Raw genomic sequence first — 22,882 nt, 5'->3', positions numbered from 1 at the left:
GTGTAAACAAGTCAGATTAGAATAAAGTGGGATCATATAAAATTAATCTAATTATCAGGTTAACTAAACCATATCAAATAGAAAATTTAGTAACTACCTGTACATAGTTCTTTGTAAAGTTGTTAAACTGAGTTTATAGTGTTTTCTGCTGCTATCAGTTTGAACGCACAACAACAAAACTTTGAAGTTCTGCATTATAAAGAAAAAGCAGCCTCACCGTATACATATATTGGCTATAGATATAGATAACTAATTGCTTTCCATATTGGCTTGGTGTAATTAGTGTGACACAAAGTGTTAGTTCATTTTGCTATCTTAAAAAAAAATTCTTTGACTTTCAAGGGCTTCTGCACATTTTCACTTCATGATGTATAAGCACCTGAAAGGCTTTTAACAAGACTTCTTTCTGCTTGTTTTTATCTTTAGAAATATCAGGAATGTTAAGTTTAGTCTTTCCTGATTTTGCTGGAAGACCTCTGGAAGATCTTGGGGATGTTTACTGTGATCTCTAACACCTTAATAGAGGGAGTGAGGGTGCTACATCTTTAACAAAGGGTACATTTCCCCAAAATGATGATTGGTCATGGAAATTAAATGTGTTAACAAAAAAGGGTTTAAAACTGATTAAATAGTCCTTCCCCTTTCACTTGCTTAACTTTCACTTTCTTGGATCTTGTAATACCTTTTCACTAGTTCTTCTGTCTACATACGACCTGAATATCTAGTGTAAAAATTTTAAAAAATAAAAATAGAAGCTCTTCCTTCCCATCCCTCGAAAAAAAAGAAAAGCAACCCCTCCTCAAAAACATAAAATAAAAAGCTTTTCAAACCTTTAAATAGCTAAGAGTTAATGCAGTGGAAATTCAGTTGCCTATTTTTAAGCATTTCTCCATTCTCTTCTTTCTAGGACTGCTATTGGTAATGTGGCCATCGGAGAGATGAAAGGTATCTTGCTTTGTTTTCTCTGAACTTGACAAAATCAACATCACGTGGGCAAAATAAAACAGAAAAGAAACTTGTTCTGAATAACAGAATGCCAAAGAAAAGGAAAAATCTGGGTGTGAGTCCCTCCAGGAAAATCGTGGATTCGGAGAGAATGGCTGCTTCTGGTGAAGGACTGGTACCACCTCCAGCAGATGTGTCAGTGTCACGAGCAATTTACAGTGTCAATAAGGAAGAGCTCTTAAACAACATGTCAGAAATGTTTTCTGACCTGGATCCTAGTGTGGTTTATATGGTGCTGTCTGAATGTGATTTTAAAGGTAAATAAAACATTTGTTATGTTAACAGTTGGATTTCATAGGCAAATTCTGCTCTCAGATAGGCAATGCAGCTCTGATGGACTTCAGTGTTTTTAGAGGTCAGAATTTAACTTTTAATGAATACATGAGTGTGATAGGGGTGTTCATCACACATTAGCCCTGGAGGGGTTAATATAGGCAAGAGAGGCCAATTAACCATTGGCTGCACCCAAAAAGGAGCTAGGATGCAATGAGGCTTAACTGGGGATGAAGCTCACCTGGACAGAAGCAGGTGGGGCTTCTGTAAAGCCAGGAAGCTGGCAACAGATTGCAGTGAGGAAGCCTACAGTGATGCTCCCTGATACAAGGGAGCAGAGTAAGAGCCTGTACTAGGAGTGTGGGAAACAGTCCAGGGAAGGAGCAGTAAGGGATGAGAGAACAGACCTGAACTGCTGGTTCAAGGGCCCTTGGATGGAACCCAGTGCAGAGGGCGGGCCCGGATTCCCCTACAAGCCACTGCGGGAGTGGCGTAGTTGGTGCAATGGCTATGAAGACTTCCTGAGACTGTGTGGAGATAGACTGGAGAGACCCTGGAAGGGAAGGACAACTGTGACTTGGCTGGAGGGCTAAGCAATGAAGGAGATGAACTGCAGCTCCTGACCAGAGAGAGAGGGGCCACAGAACGAGTGACTGTGGCAATAGGCTGAGCAACTGCCGGATGGGGCATGGACGGTGGTGAGCTAATTCCCCAGATGAGCTACAAGGAGACTCCAGCGAGTAGCAAATACCCCGTTACAATGAGTCATAATACTTAGGAATTTTATAGCACTTCTCATTAGGGTGACTAGATAGCAAGTGTGAAAAACTTAGAACAGGGTTTGGGGGTAATAGGTGCCTATATAAGACAATGCCTGGAATATTGGGATTGTCCCTATAAAATTGGGACATCTGGTCCCCCACTTCCCATGTAGGATTCTCAGATTCAGAACGTTTTTGTGATGATGGTAAGTAGAAATATGTTTTACTTAATGAAGTTAGGTGGCTTGCCGTAAGCCATACAGCAAGACCATGATTGAGAAGAGAACCCTGCTTTCCTGACTGACATTTCTGAGCTTTAACCACTACACAAGACTGTCCCACATACTGTATGGGTGTATGCTACATATCAATCTCTTGTGATTTTACTAACCTGAGTATATTGTACCTGTAGCTCTGTGTTTTGGGTTTTGTTTTTAAACTCCCATTTTGTGCCAGCATCACTGGTCACTTCCCTGGGGCTCAGTTCATGCAGGATGCATTTTATCTGTGTTTTGCACTGGAATCTTCAGCAGGCTTCCTTGGACTGTTTTCCTTCCCTCATATTCCTTTGGGGTTTCCACTATCTCAAATTCCTTAGCCTCCTTCACTCTTTCTGGTAGATCTCTTCTATTTTTGTGTGCTCACTTATCTATTTCCATTATTATTCTAAATACAAGTTCACTGGCACTTGACACATAGGTAATGGGGGAGATGCAGAGTGCAAGTCCAGGAGGAGTTATTTTGGGGTGGGGATGTCAAATACAGAAGTATACTGGCTATATATAATGAATTACACACAAAGTGGGATTTTACCAGGCATATTGCCAAGAAAGGGAAAGAATGAAATGTCTGAAATATTTGAAAGCTAGTTATCCCTAAATAGTGCTACATTACTTACTACAGTAACTCCTCACTTAGTCGTCCCGGTTAACGTTGTTTCGTTGTTACATTGCTGATCAATTAGAGGAAATGCTCATTTAAAGTTGTGCAGTGCTCCCTTATAACATTGTTTGGCAGCTGTCTGCTTTGTCCACTGCCTGCAGAAAGAGCAGCCCGTTGGAGCTAGCTGGTGAGGGCTTGGAACCAGGGTGGACTGGCAGCCCCCGCATCAGCTCCCTGCTCCTCTAAGTTCCCTGTGTGGCAGTCGTCCAGCAGGCTATCAATTGCTGGCAGTTCAGCTGTCCCTCCCACCACTGCCATGTGCTACTCCTGCCCTCTGCCTTGGAGCTGTTCCCAGGAGCCTCCAGCTTTCGGTACGGGGGAGGGGAAGTGGAGGGCTAATGTCAGGGTGTCCCCCTCCCCCTGCTTCTGCACCTCGCTTATCTCATCTCCATAGAGCAGGACAGGGCTGAGGACGGAGGGAGTGTGCTGACAGCAGCTGCTGTCTCAACTTCCTGGCCTACTTAAAAAGGCAATCTACTTAGAGTGGTTCTGCGTACTTAAAGGGACAGTGTGCATCTCTCTCTCACACACACAGGGTGTGCGTGTCTCTCTCTGTCTGCCATACTCCCTTCATTCGTGCTGCCTTGTAGAGTATGAGGCTACATTAATAACAATGTGTTAACCCTTGAGGGTCAGCCGAGTTCTAGTTCATTATTTAACAGTAAGGCATTCCCTGGGAAATATCCCACTCTCTGACTCCACCACCTCAACCAAGCTTTACAATCATCATTGCTGTGTACAGTATTAAATTGTTTGTTTAAAACTTATACTGTGTATACATATAATATAGTCTTTGTCTGGTGAAAAAAAAATCCCTGGAACCTAACCCGCCCCATTTACATTCATTCTTATGGGGAAATTGGATTCGGTTAACATCGTTTCGCTTAGTCGCTTTTTTCAGGAAGATAACTACAACATTAAGCGAGGAGTTACTGTATTATTACCTAACCTAAATACTATTTTAAATGTTAATGCAGGCATTTACAAAGTGTATAATTTAACAGACTTTTCATGCCATTTAGCTATATGATTCTTACCCCTTTCTAAATTGAAGTTGGTATCTTTACCAATTAAAAATGTTCTTTAAATTTTTTTTTTTTTTTTAAAGTGTGGTAAAATAATAGATTTATCTTGAGGTTGACTGAGAATACATTGGGTTATTAATATACCCACTAAGGGAATTGTCATTTGCAATAATTTTGGTAGATATGTAAAGTGTAACAGTTGCATGTTTTATTCAAAAGAATCTATCCACAAAGATAATCCTTTAAAAATAAAAACCAGTAATACCCACCCACGCAGGCTACTTGTCTGACTTACTGAAGGAAGCATGCTTCATAAACAATATGTTAGCAAAAAAACTGGATTTTAGACCAATTATTGAAGTATTAAAGATTTCCCTTTGCTTGTCTTTAACTCTACTCTGTTTGTGCGTGTGTGAGTACGTGTGCATGTGTGGTTTTTTTTAAACACCTCCAGTGTTTTTCCTGTCCTTCATTATATACCTTGTTGTGTTTCTCTATACACATTTTGGCTGGATGTGTTTTCAGATAGGCCTGGCCAAGTACTCTGAGGGAGCAAATAAGATGGAAGGGGGAGAGAAAAAGTCTGTTTCTCTTCTCAGTAGATTCATTCTGTCATCTTTGGCAAGAAGGGGTGGTTTTTGGCTATTATTTTATCTTCCTCCTGTGAACAGATTCAAAAAGGGAAACTTATCACTATCACTTTTTAATGGATTGGTAGTTGGTGTAATAAACAAGGAGGAAAGGCTAGCCAGATTCTCGAAATTAAAGGGAAGATCTACTCAGCTGTGCTGAAAGAGCTGGACTTTAGGAAAAATCTTTTTTATTTTTTTAGTGTGCAATTTCTTTCTATGTAGCTCTCTCGAATAAACAGAAAAGTTCCAGCTTATTTGAGTCATCTTAAGACTCCCGCACCCCCTCGCCCCCAATTTTTTTTGTCATTAGCTCTTTTAACTAGCCCTGATTATAATAAAAAAAGATTTCTGTGCCTATCTTTTTTTAATTTATACCTCTACAATTCTCCTTTTAGTGACTATTTCAATTTATTTAATCCTATTTCTCCTGTGTTGTATAGACTATAAACAAATATTCCATTTAATCAGTCTGTGTAATCTTTTTCTTTGTACCAGAGTTAAATTTAGCTTCACAGTTTATTTACTTTTGCATATTATGCTGTTGTATTGAAGTGTATGCAGATTCAGTTGGGTCTTGTCCTCAGTGAGCAACATTTGTTGTAAAGGTAGGAGGAAAGTATATTAGCAAATTAATTGGTAAATTTTCTGTTTACTATCTCTGAAATTCAGGGTTTGATATAAATAATATTTCTTGATTTATAGATTGTAAAAAGTTATTTAAATTGGATTAAAATTAGGCTCTATTCCTTACCATGATAATTTTCTTTGATTTATTTTCTTTATCTTATTTAACAGTTGAAAATGCTATGGATTGTCTGCTAGAACTTTCCACAGCTGCTAAGGGAGCAGCATCTTCAAAAGTCTCAGGTTTTGATTCAATAGCATCATCTCTATCTCTTGTTAACCAGCAAAGCTCTGTTGCAAATGAAATAGTGGGCGAAAACTGTGCAAAAGAAGATATTGTGAACTTTAAAGAAGAATCAGAAAAGATCCCATCACCTGATATTCAGCTGACTGAAGAGCTAGATTCCTTGATACAAACTGCTTTTGAGAAATACAATCAGAGAGACAAATTGTATGATTCCACAAATGACAATATCACAGGAAAGCAGCCTATGACATTGGACCAGAGTAATTCTAATGGCATTAATGAATTTCCTGAGAGTGAAAAATCCAGTTTAGGGTTTAATGTCCTGCTTTCTCTGCAGCAAGCAGAGACAGAGAATGAGAATTTAGAAAACTTCGCCTCTATGTTAATCTCAGAGGGTCACAAATCTTCTCAGCCAGCTGTAAGTAAATCTAGCATTCAAACAAAGGATAGTTCATCAGCTGACATGGACATTTTTGCACAAGTATCAGTAAGCTCTAGTCTGCCAGAAATTGATACTGACAATGCTTCAGAAGTCATTAAACCAAAAAACTCGGAAGTGGCTTGTAGAAATCTTGATCAATCACAGAATATTTTTTCAGACCATGGAACTTTGAATTTCTTCCAGGGACCTGTAGAAGCTGGTACAACAGCTAGTGGAAATTCTAGCTCAAAATGCCTTGAACAACAGGAAGGTGTAACGGCTGTGTGTAGTGGCCAAAAAAGCATTTCTCTCCCTGAAGCGTTTGAATCTCTTGAAGGATCCAGTTTCAAATCGCCACAACTTGCAGATGTTCAGCAGGGATGGAATTTACATTTTTCTCCACCACCACAGCAATCTCCACAGCCTCCTTGGAATCCAATGGCTCCTGTGTTTTATCCATCAAGTGGAAGTCACAGCTTTGTAATTCCAGTAGCTATCAGTCCGGGACAATGGAGGCCTGTTTCAGACTACAGGACGCATGGCAAAGGAATGCCTTTTCCTCCTCCAGTGGTTTCACATGTTTGGGATAGCAACGCTTCTCCGAAGGTATGGGGAAATCAAGATGGAATCCAAAAAATGAACCTCTCTCAAGTACACCAACCACCTCTTTGTCCGGTGATGAGAAAAAAGACACATCTTGTAGGTCAAGTACTTGTTCTTCTCAGAGGGGTTCCAGGATCAGGAAAATCTTTTTTGGCAAGGTAGAACGTTTATATTATGTGTTTATAAGAGAAATCACTTAACACAGTGGTCTCCAAACTGAGGTCTGCGGAGGAATGTTCGGTGGGAACTTGGTGGGGCCCAGGCCAGCCCTTACAGGCGGTGGGGAGGGAGCTCCACCCAGGCCAGCTCTGCTCCCAGTTGCAGCCCCTGGCTCGCAGCCCTAACCGGGGCCTTGCACCCCAACTGTTGCCCTGCTCCCAGCTGAGGCCATAGCTGCAGCACTGGTCCTGCTCCTGACCAGTGGTGCGGACAAAAAAGTTTGGGGACTACTGACTTAACAGTATTATTGTAGGATTTATTAACAAGAGAAGGCAACAACAAAAAATAGTTTTCTGATGTTTGCAAATGGCCTAATTTAAGCCCCAATTCATCATCCTGTCCAAGCTGCACTTAGACATAGTGGACATCGATAATTGCAGGGAGCTGAGCCAGTTGCATCTCCCTGATCCTTGGCCAGCTGTTGCTGGTGGAGGTTAGAGCAGTTGGGGGCCTACTCTAATGTCTGTCGCTGGTGCGAGCTCCATAATGGAGCTTATGCCAGTAGAAGGGGGAGGGATAGTTCAGTGGTTTGGCCTGCTAAACCCAGGTTTGTGAGTTCAATCCTTGAGGGGGCCATTTAGGGATCTGGGGCAAAAATCTGTCTGGGGATTGGTCCTGCTTTGAGCAGGGGGTTGGGCTAGATGACCTCCTGAGGTCCCTTCCAATCTTGATATTCTATGATTCTATGAAGATCAGGTTTAATAGAGCTCAGCTCCACCATGCCCCTCCTGTCCCTGGGCCAGTTCTGACATGCTCCCACCTCCACATGGCATCAGGGATGGGTTTAGCTGGGAATATGTCAGGTCTGACAGGTTTACAATTGCTGACATTCCCCCTGGCAGAATTCTCCGTAAATCTCTGGCCTGTTTACGTTCACTTTAAACCAAGTAAGTAGTGCATAGTGAACTTGAGAATCCAGCCCTTTATTTTCTGGGCAACTCCTAGAAAGCTTTTTAAAAGTTAGACTTTTAATATACATATAGTAATCAATTTCAGACTTCTGTAGAAATGTCATACTGCCAGTTATGCAAATAAAACTTTGTGTGGGACTGTTGATGCAGAAGCATTTCATTATATACAGATATTTATTTTTCTATTATTATTAGGTATTTTTTTAAATTATATTTTTCCCCTTGCATTTTTTCTGTCAAGTTAGTCTTTAATTTCTTTTCTCTTACTCTATAATATGAATTCTTGAAGTGTCTTCCCCACTCTTTAGATATGTTTTTACTCCAAACTATTTATCAGTTTTTTTCAATGCCTTTAACTGTCCCCTTCCATTAAAAATATTTGAGGGTCCTGTCATCCCCAGCACAATATTCTCCTGCACAGAATACCTGAAATATATGAGTTGCATGCTCATTCTTCCAGCAGGACATGGGGTTCCGCCCCTCCACTGCTGCCTAGAAGAAATAGGGGCATTCTGCTTCCAAAACCTGAGTTCCCAGGGTTTGCAGAGGTATAAGACAATCAACACGGAGACTTTGTCCTTTTCTGCCCCCTTCTATTCTTCCCTCCAAAACTTCCCCTCTGCTTCTCAGCCGAAGGAACTGGAGGAACCACATAGCTAGAACGTTTCCCAGCAGCTGCTTTCATAGGGACCAAATGCCTATAACCTCCCCATTACAGGGTGACAGTTGTATTGTCACCTACCCTCTTCTTGGGGCTGAACCTTCCCTCAGATGTATTTGTTCCCTGTGTCCCTGGGAATGAATCAAGATGTGTGTGCAGGAGTCAGTAAACCTGTCATTGAGATGCATCTACTACTGGTTTGGAGGGTGTCCACCAGTGGATAAACCACGTATAGCACTCTTCACATGGCACAAAGAAATTTTGAAGGCACCTAAAGCACTCTCCCTTTTTCACAGAAAGTGCTACAGGATCTTTAATATCCATTAAGAGAACACAAGACTTCAGTTTGAAAGGTCTTGTTCAAAAAATCTGTACACAGTAGACTCCATGAAACTTAATTTTTCTGCAGTGGAAGAAAGGAGGGTTGAGGCAACCTTGCTAGGAATGAAAACTGCTTTTTAAAACCTGAGGCTTAGATCACTAAGCCATTCTCTGTAGTATATCTTATGTAAACCCAAAAGGAGTTAATATTTGGTTCACATATATTGTTGATAAAAGGGGACAAAAATTGGAAAAATGTATTGTTTTGTCTTTGTGATATTTCACAGGACTTTGCTTGAGGATAACCCAAGTGGAATCATTCTTAGTACTGATGATTACTTTTACAAAAACGGACAATATCAGTATGATGCAAATTGCTTAGGAGAAGCACATGAGTGGAACAGGAAACAAGGTAAGAACTATATAGGGGATTAGCTCAACTGCTTTGCAGATTGCTGAAAGCTATTATAAAAGCAGGTTTTCCTGTAATTGCACCACAGGATGAGCTTTAATCCCCTTTTAGAGGTATAAATTTTAAATAATATTGACAAAAATGGGATCCTAGACTCCAGAATGGCCTATCTAATGTGCTGTTTGCTAACAAATGTCCAATTCAGAACTGAAGGATTATTTTCTCCTGGAATTATATCAGGGTATATATGTTGCATTAGGTTCTACTTATCGAGTGGTAATCTGTGCCAGCTCTCAGGAGGATTCCTTCAAAGATTAAGATCAATAATCATTATTTGCACTCAGATGCTATCCATGACAGTGGATGTGTTACGCATATGGCACCTATCCAGATCTTTTCCCTGCCTTTGAACTAATGTTCCTTATAGAGCACTACATGATTGACAAAAATTAGGAAACAACCAAAAATAGAGGAAACCAGTAAATGGCGATTTTCACCAACAAAATATTTTTTTTTCTGTTTCTCCTCCTGAAACTCTTCACTAAGCAATTATTTTCAAGCTTTTATGTGCTAAAATTTAAATATGACGACATTTTTGCAGGTATGTTCTATACCTATTCAAAAAATGGGTTTATAGGAAAAGTACACACTTAACAGCAACTCTGGTTGTGCAGGCTACTTTAATACTGCCTTCTGTTATTTTTTTTAAAGCAACTGATAAACATTTTATTATTGTGTGTAAAAAAAACTACACTTTTTTTTTTAATTTTTCATATTTTATACAGTTTACAGAGTGGACTTATCTTAAGACTGTTATAAAGCCAAGAATTTTGTATGCAACAAAGAAGTCCACTTGAAGGTGATCATGTAGTTTTTAGTATAATTTACTGATTAGTCATATTGGTGTATTATACGTCTGCATTTCCATTCCTTTATTATCATACATATATTTATTTCAATGTGTAATACAATGTAATTGTAGTTTTTATGTTTGGAGGGTGGTGAATTTAAATAAAAAATGTGCTTGGGTGGCAGAGAGATCAGACTCCAAAAATAGTTATTTTGGCAACTGGTTAAACATGGTGTATTTTAAAAAAATAAAATTAACATTAGATGTAGATTTTTATTATCAAGAAATTAACCATATCTTGCTCTTTTATACTTGTTTGTCTTTCAGCCAAAGAAGCATTTGAAAAGAGAATCTCTCCTATAATAATAGACAACACAAACATACAGGCATGGGAGATGAAGCCTTACGTTGCTTTGGTTAGTATGATGATTTGAGCAATGTGAAAAGAGATTGGTAACTAACCTGAGACTATTTTAAAATGTGGTTACGGGGCTCAGTCCAGCTTCTGGTTGAGTTCAACAAGAGTTGGATCAAGCCCACAATCAAAAAAATGTGTAAAAATGGTACCATATCATTAAATATTCTGCTTTGTGTAAGTCTGAGTGTTTTATCTGCTTATTTTACTGACAAATTCAAGTGTTTTGTACTGCAGAGCAAATACACATTTTGAAGAATAAGCTGGATTCTTTTCTTCCTTATGCATAATCAAATAACATTATTAGCTAGGTTTTTTTTGCTGCTCATGTTAGCTGAGTACCAACAGTGGGGTTGATGGTGCTCTACAGAAAGGCCCTGCCTCATCCTAAATTTGACATCAGTGACACAAGCACCAAATGAAAGATGGCGGCCTAACTTTCTTTTATTTGCTGGACTACCGTTGATAAGTTTCACGTAAGAAGTGTGTCTTAAATACTGATTTGAAGATCAAATTGTCCTGTAGTGTTATATTTTATTTAGCTGAAATATTTGAAAATAAATATACTCTGCAACTGGAAATCCTACTAACGTGTTTAAGTAGCAATATTACAGAGTTTTATTAGGATATAGGTGAGCCCACTTATAAAGCTTTTCATATCTTCTATAAGCAGTTATGAAATACTGTTAGCTCAGTTGAAGGCAGGCTAGATGAGTCCATTTATACTGAGTATATGACTCATATTTAGTTAGTCAAAATAATGCTGCTGTAATGTTTGTTAGTGATACATTTTTCTTATTATATTGTATTTTCTTCATCTTCTGGTCATTTAGCTTCCAATTCTGTGATGCCGTTGGTGCCAATAATGCCTATTGGAGTACATCCTCAGCTGGTATAAGTTGACGTAGCTCCATTGTGGAGCTTTGACAACATATGTCATCTGAGGATCTGTTCCATTGACTTCAGTGCGAGTTGGCCCTTTGCAGCAATGGTATCTTAGGGCTTATCTGCACTTAAAATGCTGCAGCTGCATCAGTGTAGACACCACCTATATTGATGGGAGGGATACTCCCATTGGTGTGAGTAATTGACCTTCCTGAGAGGCGTAGCTAGATTCATGGAAGAATTCTTTTGTTGATCTAGCGCTGTTTACGCGGATCGGCTTAACTACTCTGGTTAGAGCTGTGGATTTTTCCTGAGCTGTGTAAGTATGCTGACCTAATTTGCTAGTGTAGACCAGGCCTTAGGAATGGCAGAAATTCACAGTACTCTTCTGGTCCTTCTATATTTGGAGCCCTATTCTGAATGCTTAGGTCAATAATTTAAACCAGTATGCATTTTTAGGCTTTTAACAAAAAGTGGTCTGTTTTTTTTATTTTTTTATTTTATTTTATTATTTTTAAGGGTGCTATGCATGGGGAACACGCTGTGACGGGTTGGGTCACAGAAACTCCCTCAACACTGTCAGTAGATGTGCTGGGATACCACTGAGAACAAACCCCTTGCCAGAAGAGGCTTCTCCCCACTCCTGTCTTTCTGAGTTAGACACTTCAGTCAGCTTCTTAGTAGGGACTTTCCCAGCACCCAGTATTCAGTCTTTCTGGGAGCCTAAACCCTGAATAAATCCGCTTTACTCTGTATAAAGCTTATACAGGGTAAACTCATAAATTGTCTGCCCTCTATAACACTGATAGATATGCACAACTGTTTGCTCCCCAGGTATTAATTATTTACTCTGTTTTAATTAATAAGCAAAAGTGATTTTTATTAAGTATAAGGATAAAAAGTAGGATTTAAGTGGTTCCAAGTTATAACAGACAGAACAAAGTAAATCACCAAGCAAAATAAAACAAAACACACAAGTCTAAGCCTAATACAGTAGGAAACTGAATACAGGTAAATCTCACCCGCAGATATGTTCCAATGAGCTTCTTTCACAGACTAGACTCCTTCCTAGTCTGGGCCCAATCCTTTTCAGACCAACATTGTGGCTTATGGCCTGGGTCCAGCAATCACTCACACCCCTGTAGTTACAATCCTTTGTTCCAGTTTCTTTCAGGCAGTTTCTTTCAAGCATCTCTTTGGGGTGGAGAGGCCATCTCTTGAGCCACCTGAAGACCAAATGGAGAGGCTTCCAGGGCCTTTTATATTCTCTTGTGGGTGGAAACCCCTTTGTTCTGTGCAAAATCACACCAACAAGATGGAGTTTGTAGCCACCTGGGCAAGGCACATGTCCATGAATGTCCGATGCCATTGTTTACATGTTAGTTTGAACGTTCCCAGGAAAGCTCAGATGTGGATTGGCGTCTCCCAAAGTCCATTGTCAGTTAAGTGTTTCTTGATTGGGCACTTACTCAGAATACTCCTTTCTTAAGAAGATGACCAAATGCTTCACTGATGCTACTTAGAATCAAACACATTGAGGTACAAGTACATAGCCAATATTCATAACTTCAAATACAAAAATGATACACACATACAGACTGCATAATCATAACCAGCAAATTACAACCTTTATATAGACACCTTACTTGAACTCCTTTGTACAAGATTTGGTGCAACTATAGGACCTTGGTTGCAACAATGATCTATACGGTCACAGTTCATGTCAATAACGTGTCACATGCATTTTACTACTTAGATTTTATTTTGTTTTTAAAGTAACTTAACTTACTGAACCATTTTACAGGATCCAGTACTAGAGCTGGTCAGGAATTTTCCAACTGAACATTTTCTAGGGAGGTTTCTCAAATCCAGGATAGATATTCTGATTAAAATTTCCTTATTTTCCATTGTTCCATTCATCACAATGTTTGTAAGATACTTTATATTTAAAAGGTACTTCCAAATCCTTATAAGGAAGCTCAGTTATGCTTGTTAAAAAGAATACCAAGGAGTGGAAATGGTCTCTTTGTTTGGAACTCCCACTTGTGATATGTCATTGAAGCCTAGTTTCAAAAGTCATCCATGTCAGTTTGGTTTGCGAACAAACCAAACCAGACCCTCAAATTAGAACTAATTGTCAACTTTGTTGCCAGCTTCAGCCAAGAGACTGAGAGTTGAATTGGGATAAGGATTGATCTACTTTCTTATCCCTAGAGGTTTTCATCCTAGTCTGGGTTTAGGCACATCAGTGGGAAAGTGTTAGAACCTTCTGCTGCCATTTTATGTATTATAACTGGTTTTGTTAATAAATAGAGGACTTAACCAAGTAGTACTGTCGAGTTGGTACTTTTCAGCATAGTAAATTAACTTAAAAAATAAAAAATAGGTCTCCTCGGGATTTCTCTATACGTAAATGCCCTTGTAGATATAAAAGCACTTCTTTGCTCAAATGAGATGAACACAGGATTGAAGTGGTTAGTAAAAAATATTCTACCTTTGCTGCATAGAATCATAGAAATGTAGAGATGGAAGGGAACTCGAGAGGTCATCAAGTCCAGCCCTCAGCATGTGTGATGGACAGGTGAAAGGTGGGACTTGTTCAATATTTAGATTCTTTTTATGAATGGGGTCTAATTTTATACCTGGTCATAGCTACAACGTTAATTGTGGGAGGTTTTAAAAAGGTACTTTTGAGTGCTGTCAGTTCATGGCTATCTTCTTGGTAGTGTTGCTTACTGCATGAAAGTACAAGGAAAATACTTCAAGTTCTGTTTCCAGGAAAGTGCTTTGGTATATCTCCAGGACAATAGGAATGGTCCTGAAGATAGGAATGGGGGACAGTCACCTCCCAAGTGATTTCTCTTGGCTAGATTTAAAGCAGATTTGTTTTTGCCTTGAGAAAATACCATAGTATACTAGAAAGAGAGAGAGCTCCAGGTTTGCAGCTAACTGAAATAAGAAAAAGTTGAAAAAAGGGAAAGAAATGGTTCTTAAAATAGTGAGATTTTTCAGAATGTTGCTTGGACAAAACCGAATTAGCTCTGTCATGTAGAGACTGTGGTTGAGATGTGAGATACATTTCATTAATTTTAAAGGAAGATATTGTATCTAAGCAACCTAGACTGCTTTGAAAAATCCCTATTTGTGTAACCATAAATGAAGCCTGGTACATAGTTAGTGTATTTTTGGAACGTTTAACTTGTTTTGTAAAATGGGAACCTGATATGTGTCTGTTTTGTACATTGTGTGCTCTTTCATGGAAATATGACATTACTGATGTATTTTGTATTCTATTTGTATTTTTATTCAGTCTCAGCAGTACAAATACAAAGTAATGTTCCGAGAGCCTGATACTTGGTGGAAGTTTAAACCAAAAGAGCTTGAAAGGTAAAAGCACTGTAGAAGACATTGAAGTAAGCTGCTTCACCTTTCATTTATCCTCTTTAAAATAACATTTTTTTTTACCTTTACAATGGCCATTAAGACTCCAAAACATCAGTAAGCCCCCTGTTAACAATTGAACAAACACCTGATTAACTTTTTATTTTAACTGTTCTGCTTAGAACTTTATGATGTCCTTTCATTGTTTTGTTTTGTTTGTTTTGGTATCCAGTTTCAAAAGAAATTAGCTAGCAGCCAGAAAGGCACCTTTGTCATTTATATGACACTTTAAATCTTCAGAAAGCTATGCAAATGTATATTCATCCCTAAAATATCCCTTGGAAATCCAGGCACAATGAAAGATCCAATAGGACCCCTGGAAAGCATCCAGGGTTTATCTTGTCGTATTGGGTTTGTCCTTGCATTGAGGTGATCTGTTCCACTGTTAGCCTTCCTGATTCCAAGTGTCTCTCCTACCTTATGCACTAGAGTAGCAGTCATGTCTTGATGTGAGCAGAACAAGCTCCTGGGGACAAGCTCTGCTGAACCACCAGTGGAAGCTTGGTTACACCTTTGCCTAGGTATTACCATCTGGGTTGAACACATAGCTGATGCAGTTCTCAGATGGTGGGTGCTTATTGGGATCCTTCTAGAGCAGCTGTGAGTTGCTTTTCTTTCATGGAGTGGTGTGTGCCACCATTTCTTGCTGCTAGGGGTTACTTGGGGTTTTCTCCCCTTCTCTCAACACCAGTTCCCCTCTGCTTGCCACGCTGGCTAGGATTTACATACCCTAGGTCAGGCCACTGCCAAGCAAATTGCTTTCTGAGACGTAACAAAGTCAGTGTAAATCCTACTCAGAGGGATAAGCTATACTGACAAATGGCTAAAAGCAGGGAGATCAGAGTAGGCAAATATGTTTTCTTCCCACTCTGAGAAGTTCTCAACTGAGCATAGCCTACAGGAGGAGGACTCCTGTAGGCAAAATCTTCTTTATGCAGTTTGGCTCCTTGACTCCTAACAGAACGTGAAACACCAAGCATCTGGTTTTTACAACATTCCAGAAAGCAGTTTAAGAAAAAATATTTTAGCCTAATTCTTAGGTTTAATATTAAGCAAAACTAGAAATATAACAGCATAAAGAGAAATGATTCCATCTTTCAGTCTGTTTTGTTTGATTATTAAAATCTGGAATGTTACTTTTTTCATCTTTTCATCTGTAGGCGAAACATTCATGGTGTATCTAAAGAAAAGATCAAAAGAATGTTGGAGCGATATGAACGTTGCCTTACTGTTAACTCAATCTTGAATTCTGCTGTCCCAGACAAATCAGAAAATGCTGATTGGAATGAAGATCCTTGTCAGGGGGAAGGTTATGGGTAAGACTTACTTGCTCTATATTCCTAAATAAAAAACTTTGTTACACAATTCCAATCTTAACTTTTTTTTTGTTTTAAACAGTGGAGGCTGGCTAACTCCTCCTAACCCAGAACTGTTAAAAAAAAAAAATCCCAAAAAAGTTGAACAAAAATTCAGCATTTCTTATTTTTACAAGGTTAAGAATTTTAGAAGTGAACAGTTAAGGGAATCAGCCATTTCTCCATTTCTATATGATACACTATTAGTCCACTAGATTATTGCTGTCCACCAACCTTAACTTTTTCCTCTTGTTTTCTTCTGTACTGGAAATACGCTACTGGGAGTACAGTATAGATTTTTATGTACTAGCTATTAAATGTGTAATAAAGTTTTTAAAAGGAGTATAGTCCTACATATATGTAAACACCCTAGGTCTGCATTTTGTACTTATAGAGTGGGGTGTTGGTGGAGTTGATTATTTTTATGACTAGGATTGGAGTGATTGATCTATTTGGTATTATGGAATATATTTATTATATGGAGGCTTATGTGAGTATATGTAGACTGAGAGTATATTTCCAACCATATTTTGTAAGCAACTAGCATCTGTGGTCTTCTGTAGTGGATAATTTAGAATGTGTTTATAGTATCTTGGAAATGGATCCCTTAAATAGAATAATAGAACTGTAGTGTTGGAAGGGTCTTTGACAGGTCATCTACTCCCGCCCACTGTGCTCAGGTAGCACAAAGTAAACATAGACCAACCCTGACAGGTGTTTGTCCAACCTCTTCTTAAAAACCTCCAATGATGAGAAATCCACAACCTCCCTTGGAAGCCTATTCCAGATCTTAACTACCCTTCTAGTTAGAAAGTTTTTCCTAATATTTAACCTGAATCTGCCTTGCTGCAGATTAAGCCTATTACTTCTTGTCCTACCTTCAGTGAACATAGAGAACAATGATCAATTGTTCTCTTTTGTAACAGACCGTAACACATTGGAAGACTGTTATCAGGTCACCCTCAGTCATCTTTTGTCAAGACTAAATATGCCCAGTTTTTTTTAACCTTTCCTCATCGGTCAGGTTTTCTAAACTTTATCGTTTTTGTTGTTGTCTTCTAGACTCTCTCTAATTTGTCCACATCTTTCCTTAAAGCGTGGTGCCCAGAACTGGACATAGTATTCAGCTGAGGCCTCCTGAGTGCCGAATAGAACAGGACAGTTACCTCCTATGTCTTACATATGAAACTCCTGTTAATACACCCCAAAATATTAGCCTTTTTTGAAACTGCATTACATCATTGACTCGTATTCAGTTTATGATCCTCTATAACCCCCAGATCCTTTTCAGCAGTACTACTATCTAGGCAGTTATTCTCCAATTTATAATTTTGTATTTGATTTTTCCTCCTTAAGTGTACTACTTCATACTTATCTTTATTGAATTTCATCGTGTTGAATTCAGAACAATTCTTAATTTGTCAAGGTCATTTTGAATCATAGTTCTGTCCTCCAAAGTACTTGCATCCCCTCCCAGCTTGGTATCATCAGCTAATTTTATAAGCATATTCTCCACTCTGTCATCCAAATCATTAATGAAAATGTGGAATAGTACTGGACCCAGGACTGACCTCTGCAGGATCCCACTACGTATGTCCATTTTAACAACGAACCATTGGTATCTACTCTCTGAGTATAGGCTTTCACCCAATTATGCACACACCTTATAGTAATTCCATCTAGACTGCGTTTCTCTAGTTTGCTTATGAGAAAGGATCCTAGAAATCCATTTGCCATGGAAAAATGCAGAATTTGCATTTTTATACAGAATCTTTATTTTTTCACAAAATGTAAAAACTAAAAACGTATACTATAGAACTCTGTTTATCCGAGCATCCATTATCTGTCTCTCCGTATTAACTATACCAGGATTGACAGCCCGAACTCCAGGCTGCGAGAGCCCTGTCTGTCAGCCCTGCCGCTCTCCGGATTATCTGAATTTTTTATTATCCAATCTAGCCACAGTCCCAATTTGAATGGATAAATGGGGTTCCACTGTATATTAATAAAACATTGTGTTCAACTGATACCTATATACAGTATATTGTGGCTAGGGAAACTAATGTTCAGCATTTCATTTTAATCACAGAAAAACTTGAATTTTTATGTTTTCTTTTATCAGAGAATTTTGTTGTATTTATCACAGAAAACAGATCCCTGCTTATGAGAATGTCATGAGGGACTGTGTCAAAAGCCTTACTAAAATAAGATACATCATGTCTACTGCCTCCTCCTATTCACTAGGCCAATAACCCTGTCAAAGAAGGAAATTAGGTAGCGTTTGGCATGATTTGTTTTTGACAAATCAATGCTGACTATTTCTTATAACCCTATTATCCTCTGGGTGCTTACCAAATTGATTGTTGAATAATTTGTTTCAGTGTCTTTCCGGATGTTGAAGTTAGGCTGACTGGTCTACAATTAAGGCTGCGAGTCTGTCACGGAAGTCCATGGATTCCGTGAGTTTCTGGGACCTCCATGACTTCTGCAGCAGCCGATGCGGCTGGCTCCAGGGCTGCCTGGGCCAGCCGCACCGGCCACTGCTGGGACAGTCTCAGGCCACTGCACTCCACTTGCCCTGCAGAAGCAGCAGTGGGGGTCCCGGGCCCCACAGCACCGGCGGGGGTCCCGGGCCGCGTGCCTCCACCCAGCCACCCCTTCCCAGCTGCCTGCCGCTGTCCTCCTGTTGGAAATTGCAGGTTGGGGTAGAGGGAGATAGACTAATGTAAAGAGAAAAATGTAATCCCTATTTGGAATCAAGGAGGGGCCCTTATCAAGTAAATATCTGTGCTGTTTTGTTTTGTTTTATTAGAGGGGAGTGTTCAGGTTTGAGCTAGTTCTTTTTTAAACTGTTTTCCTCTCCCCAGATTTCATGGATTGGTAGTGTGTGAACATTTTATGTATGTCTCAGTTCAATGATTGTATAGTATCCTAAACTAAAATATGGGACCCTGGTTTAAAGAGCTTATGAGCTTTAATTTAAATTTATTTAGTAGCCAAGCCAGAATAGAAGTTTGTGGGGAAGTGGGGTTGGCTTGTTAGGTTTTTTTTCTTTTAAGTTTTCTTTAAACGTCTTCTGTTTAATTGTTTGTCTTACAGGCAAAAAGAGGTACATGCATATGTGAAAGAAGAGACACTTTTTGCTTCAGCTTCAAAACCTCCTGAATTAGCTGAAGAGGAGAAACATGCATCTTCTACATCTTCAGCAGTAGAAAATAACTTAGCAGATAGATATTTTCGAAAAGAAGAGGAGGAAATTGAAAATAATTTAAGAGAACATGTTTCTGAGAATAGCATTATTCAAGGTAGTGTGGATATCAGTTTATCAGATTATGAAGAAAAAGAAGTGCCTTTGGGGAAAAAAGCTGTAAAGAGAGAAGAAATACATAGAATTACTGAAACAGAAACTAGTAAAACTAATGAGGTGAAATCTGAAGAAACCACACACTTGCATATCTGTTCTTGTGAACATATTCAAGAACATAGTGACAAGATTCTGGAAGTTCAAACTGAAAAGGATCAGTACAATGAAATTGCAGTAGAACCAGTAGTAACACATGAAAGGAACATTATGAAACAAAATGGTTCATCTTTGGATGTATCAGTGAGGCCAGAATTATTAAACTTTCTGGGTGACTGGCCTGTAGAACAATCAATCAGGCAGAGAACCAAAAGGACTAGAAGAATAGAAAAATTTTCTATGAAGAGTGATAAAGAGGATAAAGCAACCAGCCAGCATCATCTTGATTCACACAAGGCACAAGTGGACCTGGCAGATATTCAGCAGGAAGTACTACATGGTGAAAAAAGACAGAGGGAGGAAAATTTAGTCTCTGACTCTTTCTGTGTTCTTGGTGCAGATAAAATTACCCCAGAATTGCAAATGATGGGAGACTGGCCTGCTATGAGCTCTTTGCAGCAGAGGCAACATAGATCAAGGAGAATATCAAAGAGAAGTCTAAGTGAATCTGATGAAGCTGGAAATAATAAATGTGATATACACAAAAATGTTCTTGACACAGTGGATGTGCTTCATGGAACATCTGTGAGCAGTGAAGAGCTACAGGACACAGAGACATCAAATTTTCAAGAACCTGAAAGAATAGCTAGTGACAATATCAGTGAGAAAAAGCCCCAACAAAATAAAAGAACACGGAAGCATCATAAATTAGCCCTCACGTTTACCAACAGCAGTGTGGCCCTCTCCAAACCAGAACAGTTGTCAACGCTTAATTTGCTGGAAGAGAAATCTGAAAAACACATCTGTAAACAACCAAGCAGGTATTCACAGACTGAGCCACAGGATTTCGCGCTCTTATGGAGATTAGAAAAGAAAATTATTATTTCTGAGAATATTATTTCCGAGAATACCAAAGTATTACATGGCAGATTAGAAGCATTCAGACCAAAAGACACGGATGCTGCTTCAAGTTCTCAAGAAAAAATACCCTATAGAGTTATGTATGATAAAAGCACATATGTGGAAGAAAGTGAACTTATCAGTATTGATGAATCTGAAAATCTGAATGTTCTTTGTAAGTTGTTTGGGTCCTTTTCATTTGATGCACTGAAAGACTTATATGAAAGATGTAACAAGGACATTGTCTGGGCCACAAGCCTGCTATTGGATTCTGATGAAAAGTGTAAAGGCGAAGACATTGAATGCTTGCAGGAGGCAGGAACTGTGCCAGCTACCACAGACCTTGAATTCAAGGAAAATACAAACTATGGAGAGAATCTTAAAAATTCTGAACAAACCAGCCAAATAATTGGGACTGATGGTATCACTCAACTTTCAGAAAACAATTTATCAGTGTGTTATGCAGAGAGTGAAACTGCAGACATACTTGAGACAGATGCTAAAATATCTGACTCACTAACAAGACTTCCACTGAGTGCTTCAGTAAAACTCAAAAATACCAAGGACATTGTTCCCAGAACTCAGGCAGAAGATTCAGGAACAGATATCATCGAGCAGTCTGTTTCAGATACACAGAAAATAAACTTAAAGGCGATGAGCCTTGTTAATGAAACAGAAGAAAAATCAGTGGTGTCACAGCTTGATGTGGGCTTATGTCTACCTGTGACTTTACCTAAGGTGTTCAGCACTGCTCCAACCATTTTGAAACCCAAATTAAATAAGGAGGTAGACAATAAACTTTCAGAAACATATCTAGAGAGTTCCAAAGTAAATAATATGATTCTTCCGTTACTGCAAATGGATCAAGCACCTTTGAAGAACTGTGCAAGTGATGAAGAAGAACTGGAAACCTATAAAGAAACTCAGGGGAATGATATGATATCAATTGGAGGTGATAGGGAAGAAAGCAAACCTTCTAATATGGATGAAGATAGAACCAAGATATTGAACCCTACTTCATTATCCTCGGGATCCATGAATATAAATTGCCTAGAATTGGCATTACCTCCTGAACTAGCCCTTCAACTGAAAGAAATATTTGGGCCAGTTGGCATTGACTCAGGTAAGGGCATGAAAAATAATTAATACAAATATATATGTAATGTAGTTCTTTTTTTTTAAAGCCATTTTAATTTATTTATTATGCTTACTTTGAATTCCTCATGATATTGTGGTGCTATTCAAAGGTTCTTGTTAATTTAAAAACTGAACTGAACCAGAATGTTACATAAAATATAGCAGCAAGGATAGCTATCTTTTCTTTTCAATTTTTTGTCTCTGCCCACAAGAGTATTGCAAGAAAATATTTCCACTTGTCTGGCTTGGAGCAGAACCTACTTTCTGTCTCCCAAAGGTGGAGAGGTTGATAATGATGAGGAAAAATTTTGATTGGTTGGGAGAAGGAAGAGAGAGAGAGAACCTTTGATGGGACAAATAAATGGGGAAGGGAGATGCCAAATCAGAAATGAAAGAAAGTTTGAGAGAGAGTGAGAGAATAATATGAAACATTTTTTAAAATGAAAAATTAGTCTGAGAGAAAACTCATTGAAAATCACCTGAAGACACATCAAGATATAGAATTAAAAGGAGAGAGAGATCAAGAGAAAATGGAAAGAAAAAACAAAATAATCATCAAACACACAAAGTCCACTGGGGACTGTTGTGCCAGCCACGCATTGTTTAGTGAAGTTCCCAGATCTGGCTCAGTCCTGCAAATCACAAATCTGTAGGGTGGCCCCGCAGGCAGTTCCAGGTGGGGTCAGGGCCTTCATCCCTTCATGGGATGATGGAGAGTTTGAGAACATGTATCCATCCTGGCAACATGGCTGAAGAGCATGCAGCACCACTTTTGAATGTAATGAGGGACTGAAGAAAGGCCAGATCTTTATGAGATTGTGACATCTGGCACAATATCAAACCATTTTTTATGCTCAGGATTTGGTGCTGACAGTGCATATGGAATGCCTCTAGCCACTCCAAGTCTGCCTGTAAGAGGGTCCAGTTTCTGACCCATTTAGTAATACAGGTAGTACACAGGTTTGATTGATCTTGAACTTTGTTTGAAAAAACAAAAGGAGGTTTAGTAATCTTTGAAATTATTTTTCACATCATATTTACTTGATATAACATTTTGAATCTATAATTTATTAATGGGTTTGGCTGTGAGCAAAAAAAAAAGACATTTTCTTGGGTTGGGGTAAAAAGGGGGAGCGGGGTGTTACTATTTCTCAGACCTGTCCCCCTTTCTTTGCATGCTCTAAATCACTCTCCTTTTCTTTTTGAGAAACTGACAGGTGTAATAGTATCAGGTAGGTGTGCCGGGGAAAGATTACATTATGCTGCTACCATGGTCACTCTTGCTCTCTGACTAGTGTAGAAAAGGATTCTTGGCTTTTATGCTTCCTAGGGAAGATGCTTCTCTAAATTGGGTATGATGCAGGGAACAATGAGGACACTAA

General features: G+C 38.9%; 1 protein-coding gene across 7 annotated transcripts in view; it reads left to right on the top strand.

Annotated features, from left to right (window-relative positions):
- The window catches only part of N4BP2 (NEDD4 binding protein 2), a 69,849-nt gene that overhangs the window by 24,845 nt on the left and 22,122 nt on the right, over window positions 1-22,882 (top strand). For 4 of the 7 annotated variants that reach the window (XM_034770918.1, XM_034770914.1, XM_034770916.1 and 1 more), the window contains 7 exons: window positions 908-1,262; window positions 5,434-6,691; window positions 8,933-9,057; window positions 10,235-10,323; window positions 14,518-14,594; window positions 15,809-15,964; window positions 19,103-21,486. In XM_034770918.1, the coding sequence (XP_034626809.1) occupies window positions 1,034-1,262; window positions 5,434-6,691; window positions 8,933-9,057; window positions 10,235-10,323; window positions 14,518-14,594; window positions 15,809-15,964; window positions 19,103-21,486 (4,318 nt within the window). In that variant the 5' untranslated portion in view covers window positions 908-1,033. The remainder of the gene's footprint in view (window positions 1-907; window positions 1,263-5,433; window positions 6,692-8,932; window positions 9,058-10,234; window positions 10,324-14,517; window positions 14,595-15,808; window positions 15,965-19,102; window positions 21,487-22,882) is intronic. The other 3 variants (XM_034770921.1, XM_034770920.1, XM_034770919.1) reach the window with 1 other exon arrangement.

The sequence above is a fragment of the Trachemys scripta genome, chromosome 5 (genome assembly GCF_013100865.1).
Source record: "Trachemys scripta elegans isolate TJP31775 chromosome 5, CAS_Tse_1.0, whole genome shotgun sequence".
Taxonomy (NCBI): Eukaryota; Metazoa; Chordata; order Testudines; family Emydidae; genus Trachemys; species Trachemys scripta.
The sequence above is the reverse complement of the archived record's forward strand: the minus strand, read 5'-3'. Positions and strand labels throughout refer to the sequence as shown.